Below are 10516 nucleotides of genomic sequence, written 5' to 3'. Positions count from 1 at the left end.
TTCACACATCCCTGTACCTCTTCTCTAAAATCGGCTGAGAAGAACTTGGTGGATAGTAAATACAGTTGAACGCGACAATTCATTTCGAATTTATCCTGATTCTGAGTAAGTGTTGAAGGCTAAGATCATAGGTCTCCTATTCAACCGCCCCCCCCCCTCCACCGCCCCCCCCCCCCCCCCCCCGCCCCCTGCCAGGTCAGAAGCAGTCTACCTAGCCTCTCTGTGTGGAAGTGTAGTAACTGTTTGCGCAGCTCTTATCTGAGACAGTACATGGTAACCAGCCCTATATGCACCTAGTGGGATGTGGGAAATCGCCCAAAAATCACATTCAGGCTGACCGGCACGCTGATCCCTTGTCGTTAATCCGCCGGGCTGATTCGATCCAGGGATGGCATACCTCCCCGTCACAGAAACTGTCGCGTTCACAAGCGTATCTACGAGATGGGTTTCTGTTTTATACTGATCTACATGCCTGAAATGGTTTATTGGGCTTTTGTTATTGCAAGAGGTTGCACAAACACTAGTGGACAAAAGTATCTTGTATCGGAAGGCCACCTGATTAAATTAATGCTAATAGCTAACCAACCATATTTGCAGGACGTACGACATGGGATCTACACTAGGGCAGTCTGTAGCGTGTCTGGTTGTGACTCTGCTGCTGCTGACCGCGGCAGACGACCGCCAGCGAAGGCAGCATGGTAAGTAGCATTCGTCTTCCTGTTACTGTGCTTCTAAAAAATAAGTTTTGGCATTTGGACTGTATGCATTTAACTGGAAGTCAGTAACTATGGTTCCAGTCCAGTGTGTTTAACAAGTTACATTCCTTCGTATTTATAGTACACAGCATATAGATGTAGAAGCCAACATAGATTATTGAGCATATAGATTGTATTTACAGGACTGCAATAGCGCCGTTTTTATGTTGACCGCTATTCTGACGCCAGTATTGCAGGACGGCCATATCTGCTCACAAATAGCATGTATGGGAAGCTGTGAGAGTGGGATCTTCCAGTACTTTGGCGAGCGAGGAATCGAGAATGCTGGTGGATTATAAAATTCTTTATTATTCGACGGTTCTCATACAGTAGGTTCTGACCGTGGCTGGTGGCAGCATGTGAGTCCGCTGAGGCAAAAGAATGCTGAGACAGCTTAACCAGGGCTGCTGGCAGTGGCAGTCTCGCCTTACAGCAGGACTGGATTTCTCTGCCTGTAGCTCGAGATGGCTGGCAGGGGCATGCGGATCACCCAAGTCCAACCCAGGATTCTCGAAGGCTGGCTAGTGTTCGGCAATGCCACACAATGAGAGGTCTTGCCTCGGTAGTATCAATTGAAGAACCATCAATGCTAGCTGACACCTCACGTACCAGCGACTTCCCCTAGTTGATAGTGCTGCTCGATGAATCTACTGATGCTTGCTACACATCTGGCTGAAGACTGGTGCAGAGAATATACCAGACGTAAGTGTGATAAAGATGGAAGGAAGCTACTGGATGAACTGGGGATATATATGCTTTCTGTGGCTGGGTCTGTAGTGACATGAGTGCAGTTCCCATCACATAGCTGGCTGTAAAACGTTACTTTGTGCTACAGCATGTAACAATCCAGTCCACTTCTGCAACAGGCACTGCACTGCGAATGATACCCCAGGATTACTGCAGCACTCAGCTGCAAAATTACACAAGTGGCTGGCCCATATACCTCATTGGCTAGAGGCTGTGGCTTGGCTGAGACTAAGATCAAGACAGGGCATATACAGGAAAAGCATGCATAAAACGTGGAGCCAATAACAACGTATTCTCCATTGTGGTGGGTCACGACCGAGTGTTGGTCAGCCAGGCAAAGTTCCCTCGTTCATGGCCTCGTGTCTGACGATGGCCATGGTGGCAGTGTGACAAGAAGCATGCAGAGACTGGCAATGGCACCCTAATCTCTGTTGGCCCAGTGACCTCAGCATATGAGAACAATAGCCCTTCCACAGTGACCATGGCATAGGAGAACAATAAGCCTTTGTCCAATTGTCCAAGTACCAGCCATGTTGTTTGATGACTCACGATATGCCTGGAGGAGGGAAAGGGGAGGATGGGGCTTACATTATCGACGACCTTGGCATACAAGAACAATGGGCCATATTGATATCGAACTCCCCTTGTGCTACTACTGTTAGTTCACATCGACCTATCCAGCTTTCACCAAATGTTTGGTTGAGATGTTCACAGATGTCATGTGCAAATTGCATGGGTGCTATGTTAGAACCACATTTCATGGTGGATCGACAGTGGCAAATTTTTCGATAACACCACCAATAACAGTTGCAGGAATGCCATGTATCTGGGACCTGTTAGGCAATAAGCCCAATAAGACCATTGGTAGTACCAGCACATACACTGATACAGAACTGTTGCTCAAATCCACGAGAAATTTTCGTATAATTATTTTCTTCATCCCAAATGTGGCTGTTTTGACAGCTCAAAACAGCCTCTCTGGTGAAGTAAGTTTTATCTGCAAAAAGAATGCGGCATGGAAATATGGACATGTCCGCTCAATGATGCATAAGCCATGTACATAAATTATACGTAACGGAAAATGCGCCAGATTCAATGCATGCACGTTCTGTAGGTGATAAGAATACGTTTGCGCTACAGCCTCGCTGCTGGCAGTTCGCTCCTCCCTGCTGGCACATCGCTGCTAGCTGGCCGCGCAGGCTTCTCACTTCTCGCCTGGAACCTTTGGCTGGCGGCTGTTCACATCGCTAGTTGAGTGGATTCCTTGCAGTGTGTGGAGCAAAAACTATGTATATGTATCGTCCAAATACAACAGTAGTGATATGTTCATACCAAAAATGTGGTTATTGGTAACTAGAAAAAGGAAAAGCTAAGGACACACTCTCTGAATTTAGATTGTCCTCACTGTAGATACTGTCACCAGTTCTAAGAAGAACTTCATAAAATTAGCCAGAGCTGTTTGTCAGACTGTTACGTATATTGTAACAAACTTTCCCGTTTATTTTAAGTATTATCAAACCAAAATAATGTAAGATACGAAGATTCAACCCAAAATTAGTAAAGTAATTTCCGTTGGAGAGCATTTCCTAGACTTAATCACTCTGAGTTAATATTTCGTCATTGTTTATCTACATATACTTCATACACTACATCTGCCACTTGTAGATTTTAGTACTGAAATGCTAATGAAAAAGAGAAACAGGACAACGAATTTTCAAAAACTATTACACGTACTGTTATCCTTCATGAAGCGGTTATGTTGATCTGTATGTCTTTGATTCCAGAAAGCATTGAGTCCAAGAACGGTTCAAATAAGTGTCTGTTTAAAATAGTCACTTGTAGGTCCTAGAACATTAGTATCATTATGGTGGTTCCATTGGTGGAATACTGGGGAAATGCAATCTACAAAAGAGATTGCTTAAAAAACATTCATACAGCCCATCTTACAATACAGCTCCAGTGCGTGGGATCCATACCAAATAAGGCTCTCAGCGTACACTGAAGAAGGGCAGCAACAATAGTCAAATGTTTGTTTGATCATGAAAGAACATCACGGAAATAGAGAAACACCTGAGCTGAAAGATGTTTGAAGTTGGATGCAAACTACTTCTCAAAAGTGTATGTACATCGTTTCAGGTGCCAGTATTAAGCGAGGAATCTATGAATGTACTACAGTTCCCTACACATCGATCTTACAGAGATCGCGAGAATAGGATTCACCTAATTACAACTTGCACAGTGGTATTTCAGAAGTCATTTTCCCACACTATGTACCTTAATATAGGGTACAATGGGAAGAACCTACTGTCATGCACTTCACAGTAGTTTACAGAGTATGGATGTAGATGGAGATGTAGAAATAGATGTAAGCTGTGTGAGAAACTGTGCAATAAGGAACAGTCAAACAAAGCTTTGCTAGAGTGGCCTTGAAGCAGCCAAACATAGCACAAGTTTCAGGACATGTGGTGATGGTCACAGCACAAACAACAAACCAACTTGATACTCTCACCTGTTATAGATCGTAGTGAGCAGCTAGGAGGGCAGCGATGGTCTAAGTTAAATGGGCCAGAACTTGTTTCATCATCGCCGGGCCATGCTGGCGGGCAGCGAGTAATGAAGTGGCAGCATAAACGCAGCCTAAGGAAGTAGCGCAGGAAAGCAGGTATGATGGCTCTTTTGACATCAAACTGTCATCCAAACTGATTACATTGTGACAGCTGATTGATTTATGACCTTAACCTATTGTTCTGCTCAGTGGTTATTCATGTAACCCAAGCCCTTCCTCACCCCAGAGGTGCCTTAAACTATTGTTCTGCTAAGTGATTTCCCCTTCACCCCCCACCGCCCCTCTCCACCCCCCTTCTAGGAAAAGGGGCACTTCCTCAGTTTTGAGCCACTTGTCTCCCTCCTGAGATGCCTACCAGCCCTCTCCTCCTCTTCCTTACCTCCCTCCTTGTGTCCCCCCACATCCCCTCCTCTCCCCCAGTCCTGAACTGATGGCAAAATGACTCAGTCTGTGCTGAACTGCTGCAGAAGAAGAACATAAGGTAATGTCTTTATTTACTTAGTGTATTTATTTTTGAGTGTGTTGGATTGTGCTCCATGCTTCACCGCAACCTGGACGCATTTTCTATCTCCCCCACCCCTACTTTTTCGAATTCTGCATGTGTATGTTTGTCTTGAAAGTTTGAAGACCGACTGCTCTAGTCCACAATGCAGCCAACACAGCGAGTTCGAAACTGTCCTACAGCCGCTTCTAGTGGCCTCTCGTAACCTGAGCATTCGAAATTAGTGTCTGTGGAAGTCATGTAAACAGACTGTCATGCATGTGGGTGGGTATTACATACATTTTAGATGTATAAATATCAATGGAGAACAGTGACTTTGATGCTATTTGCTCGCATGTCGGAAAAAGGGTGTAGTCTTGCGCTTTTAAAACAAATATTATGACAGCAATAGTGTAAATAGTTGATATAGTACTAAAATCAATTAAATGTCCAGCTAAATAGATGTAAACAGAATTTATACTTGTTACAATGATTATTGAACGGAGCAAAATGAATCTTGCATTGAATATACTACAAAATAAGCACTGAACATCATCCAGCAGTCCTTAGACGTACATTTAACCAGCAAGTTCCACACACTATGATGAGTAGAACATTTCACTAATGGCATAATGCTGGTAGGACCAACAACAACACGATAATCAATATTGACTGAACATTATAAGACGGAAAGACACATTCTTTTTTTGTGTTTGTTACCAGTGTGTCTTAAGAGGAGAGAGACATAATCCTCTTATAATGAGCAACTATTTAAAAAAACACAATACCAACGACTATGTTATGGTGCGAGGGCTTTCTGCCCGTGGTTTTACAGGAAGACAAAACGCTGCAACAATATCACACAACTATCGAAAAAAAAGAAACCTTAAACCAGAACTCTGCATGTCTCTTCACCTCAGTATATGGATAGAGACTAAGCAGCTTAGAACCGGTCTTACCCCCCTTCCTACATCCCCTCCTCCAGCCCTCTTCCCCCCTGCAGATATAGATACTGCAGATAGCCCGAGCACTCAAAATTAGTGTCTGTGAAAGTCAAATAAATAGACTGTCATGCATGTGGGTATTACACACACTTCAGACTCATAAATATCAGTACAGAACAGCGACTTTCACGCTATCTGTTCACATGCCGGAAAATAAACACAGTCATTTTTACACCCGACAGGAAGCTAAAATTCGCATCCTTCCCTCCTCGTTATTTCGTTACATCCAACCGAGTAAAACCACAAACTCCATCTGCGATATTGATGTCGATGATGAATGAGCAAATTGTCGCATTTTTCCATGATTTTACACGTTTTCCATCAATTTCACAATTTTACCAGATTTTCCGTAATTTCAACGCATTTTGCCCAATTCCTCGAATTCAAAACCGCTGCTTCGACGACTTCTCACATCAACAAAACGTCTCATCGCGTCTATCTCGTGATTCTATCAGCCGATGACATTGTAGCATGGTTCTCAATTTCTGTGTCATTGCCAAACCCACCCTCCATTGCTTTGCAAGTGCCATATACATGTGAACATACCATGAACCTTGTTACACTGCCTACATCACATGACACAAATACAGGGGATAGGCAAAATAATGTGAACAGTGGCAGTAATGGGAAGATTGTGTCTGACGGTCAACAACGCAGGTAAGGCACGTGTCGCGCTAGACTGTACGTGTTCAGTACAGACTAGGCATCAGTGCAAGTTGTTTACAAGTAGTGCAAAAAATGGTTCAAATGGCTCTGAGCACTATCGGACTTAACACTGGAGGTCATCAGTCCCCTAGAACTTAAAACTACCTAAACCTAACCGACCTAAGGACATCACACACATCCATGCCCGAGGCAGGATTCAAACCTGCGCCCGTAGCGGTCGCGCGGTTCCACACTGAAGGGCCTAGAACCGCTCGGCCACACCGGCCGGCCTACAAGTAGTGCACACTTTATATTTGTATTCAGAGGCCGAGGTTGACGTGCAATGAAACACTTAATTGGATTCCAAAGAGGGCAAATTGTAAGGGGCCCGATTAGCTGGAGCATCAGTAACCAAGATAGCCAACTTATTGATTGTTTCAAGAACAGCTGTTTCAACAGTCTTGACTGACTACACAAGACTTGGAAACACATCTTCGTGTAAACGTAATAGTGGACGCAAATCAAAACCAAATAACAGAGATCGTCGTACACTAACACGAATTGTGTCAAAACAACACAAAACTACTACGGCTAAAGTGACTGCAGAGCTCAATAGCCATCTTTGAGACACAGTATCTATCGACACGGTCCGCCTACAACTCCATAAAGCGAATATTTATGGACGAGCTCCTATACCGAAACCATTAGTGACGACAACAAACGCAAGGAAGCATAAAACATGGTGTCAGGAGTATAAAGCCTGGACGGCTGATCAGTGGAAACACGTCATATGGTTCGACGAATCAACGTTTTCGTTATTTTGAGCATCGGGCTGGGTTTACGACTGGAGAACACCAAAAGAAGCCTGCAAACCTGATTACTTGATTCCAACGATTAAGCACGGAGGTGGAAGTGTGATGGTGTGGTCAGCCGTATCATGGTATTCTGCTGGTCCAATCATTACTCTCATAGGCCGTATTACAGCCAACGATTATCTGAACATTTTAGGTGATCGGGTGTACCCTATGATTCCCCAACAATGATGCCATATTTCAGGACGATAATGCACCCATTCATACAGCCAGGAGAGTACAATCATGGTATGAGGAGCATGTAACTGAACTGCAGCGTCTTCCCTGGCCAGCACAGTCTCCATACTTGAACATTATCGAACCCTTGTGGGTGGTATTGGAGTGCCGACTCCGGAGCAGATTTCCGCCTCCCTCGTCACTACAGGAGTTAGAAGAGGTTCTGATCAAAGAGTGGCATAACATTCCACTGGAGACTATGCAGTCATTATGTGCCTGTATTTAAAGACGAATCGCAGCTATATTATTGGCAAATGCGGGTCCAACCCCTTATTAATAAAGCATTCCCAAGTAGTGATTCGTAGCGTGGGAAACAGTCAGCGGCAGAAAGGAGGTGCAGAAACTACGTTCCTTAGCTGAAACACTCTATGAATTCAGAAAAATTTTGTTACGACTGGCCATCTCTCACTATGTGAATGGGAGTCACAAATTATTCTCACTTTCGTAGGATAATGTTGCAGATTGAAAGATCTCACCAACACCTTTGATGATTCCAGCCCCAACAAACACGAATCGTATCCATAGCAGCACTCTGTCCCCCTTCGAAACGAGCTGCCCCTTTGTTGAACCAATCGGCTAAGGATCCTGAGCAAAACTCTAAATGGTCTCTCTCTATGCATCTCGTAACTCTTTCTTTGTCTTCAACCACTATACCCGCTACATTTGAAGTCTCGTGAAGGAACAGAACGAGCAGAGTTCCACGTAAACAATACACTTCGACATTTTTCTTTCAGAAAGAGCATAACATTTTCTCCAAACTTGTACAACCGACCGGCGCTAGTGAAATAGACCAGTATTCTCATTCCAATAACGTAGCTGCCGTTCTGCGAAGACTGTAGATATGAGCCTGATACATTTGATAGTGTTTTGGTGATATTATAGACGGTTAAGAAGAAGACGAAACATATGGTTTATGCATACTGGAGTTTCAGGCCGAAGGAGTTTGTTACATTTTACGTAAATCACTTTTGCTATCAATATTGGAATATTGTTCTATTGTTTGGAGTCCATACCAAGGAGGTAGAACATAAACACACTCCTAAGGCTACATGGTTCTGCACTTAAACATGCTATAATGTTATAGCAGTGTGATTTCTGATGTATTAGTTGTATAATGCAATGCTTCCAATACTCCAATGCAGGAAATATATTTCCAACACCTGACATACGCTCACCCTGCCAGTTTTTTACCCACACATTATGACAACAAACTTTAAGATGATAAAACTACTATCTTCGACATCAAAGAAAAAAATATATAGTTTCCTGTGTAGTGGGGAAATGGTGTATTTAGCATGTATCTTTATTTATCTAGAGGAAGGAACCAAAATAGGTTTTCCATCGGTTTGGTGGGCATGATTCATCACATATGTGTCGAAAGTCCTCAGCTGGCTGAGGTATGGGGGAGGTTTGCTGTTAGGTAGACAATGCTATAAGTCACACCAAGAACAAACAAATTGTATACGAGTTGAACGCAGGTTATACCACACAACTGATACAGACGAAGAGAACAATAGGAAAATGGTTAAATGTGCGATAAATGACCTGCCACAACATCTTCCTCTCTCTAAAATGCATTATCAGTCTACCTTGTTACAATCCATCTCAACCGATTATCTGCTTTCTATCATCCTTTAACGCAGATCCATGTCAATTGAGAGGCAGATGTCTCTCTTTCCTAGGAAAGCATCCAAGACAGCAGTCAACTTGCACATATCCCTTTACCTCAGTAGACATACTGTAGAATGTTGTTAAAAACCACACAGCAACTGCTCTGTAACGTATGTGCTAGTTGACACCATAGGGGTTGTCATTGGTAGAGAAGAAAAAACGTACATTTTAAATACTGTTTGTTAGAATTTAAAACACTTAAACAGTCTTGCACAGGATCAAACATGCGATTCTTTCTGCAGTCATCTTAAAAAATATGAATAGCTTTAGCGTAGGCTGTAGTAACTATGAACTGCAAAATGCATCCCCAATCCAACCTGCTCTATCACCATCATTTGCTGAAAAAAATTCCCCCTATGCTCAACCATTGTTACCTTCTTCCACTCCCCATGTAAGAGGCTCTGAATGCCATCCTCAGCCATATGCTTAGAAGTAATACACATATTAAACTCCTCACTGGCCAGCACCAACATCTCGTCAATTACACATTTCCCGCCAAAAATAAAAGACAGTACCTTCCATTCCAGCATTTTTCCTGCTAATTCACAAGTGGGCGCAGAAAGTGTGGACAGGGGGGACTGCTGTAGGACAGATTCCTGCATACTCTGGTGGCGGTATTGTGGACTAGAGCATTCAGTCTTCAAACTTTCGAAGCGAACACACACGCACGCACACACACACACACACACACACACACAGTCGAGAAAATGGGGTTGGGGGGCGGTGGAACGTGGGGCGTGAAGGCAAGGGATGGTGGAATGTGGAGGACACTCCAACACCTTCAAAAATAAGTAAATAAAGTAAATAAATAGAGACACTACTTTACATCCTTCCTACGCAGCAGCTCCGCATAGACTGCCTCTTTTTCCCGTCATTTCATAAGTGGAGGAGGGGGGGGAAGTGGGGGAGGTGAGAAGAAGTGGGAGAGGGGAGGGCTGGGGGATTTCCCAATTTCCCAGGAGGGAGACAAGTGGCTCAGAACAGAACAAGTGTCCCTTTCTCTAGATAGGTGGGTTAGGAAGATAGGGAACTGTAGGGGTGGGGGGGGGGGGGGAATCACTTAGCAGAACTCTAGGTTAAAAGACTCCTGAGGTGAGGATTAGGGGCGGGGGTTTACATGAAAAACCACTTAGCAGATCAGTTGCTTAAGATCATAAATCAATCAGCTGCCACGATTTAATTAATTTGCACATCAACTCGATATCAAAAGAACCCTCATATGCACTTTGCCCCACTACTTAAGGATACTTTACGCTGTGACCTCACTGCTGGCATTTGCTGCTTGCTGCTGATGCATCACACCTCGCTTCTCGCTGTGAGCCTGGTTACATTACACTGCAGCCTCGCTGCTCGCTTCTCGCTGGGGTAATTACTGTGCCACAGTTAGTAAAGGTAATTTTGGAGGTACCTCAAAAAAGTATGATAGGACTGTTACTGTTTACAATTTATATAAATGATCTAGTAGAATGTGTCAAAAGCTCTTTAAGGCTGTTTGCAGATGTTGCGGTTGTCTATAAGACGATAGAAACGCTAGGAAACAGTAACGATTTGCAGCATAT

The 10516-nt window shown here is 43.7% G+C and overlaps 1 protein-coding gene across 2 annotated transcripts in view; it reads left to right on the top strand.

Moving 5' to 3' along the window:
• Positions 1-599: 599 nt before the first annotated feature.
• The window catches only part of LOC124555782, a 366970-nt gene continuing 357053 nt past the window's right edge, over positions 600-10516 (top strand). For both annotated transcript variants that reach the window (XM_047129836.1, XM_047129835.1), the window contains exon 1: positions 600-698. In XM_047129836.1, coding sequence (XP_046985792.1) covers positions 608-698 — 91 coding nt within the window. In that variant the 5' untranslated portion in view covers positions 600-607. The remainder of the gene's footprint in view (positions 699-10516) is intronic.

The sequence above is a fragment of the Schistocerca americana genome, chromosome X (assembly GCF_021461395.2).
Source record: "Schistocerca americana isolate TAMUIC-IGC-003095 chromosome X, iqSchAmer2.1, whole genome shotgun sequence".
Lineage (NCBI taxonomy): Eukaryota > Metazoa > Arthropoda > Insecta > Orthoptera > Acrididae > Schistocerca > Schistocerca americana.
This window is presented reverse-complemented; position numbering and strand designations above follow the sequence as displayed.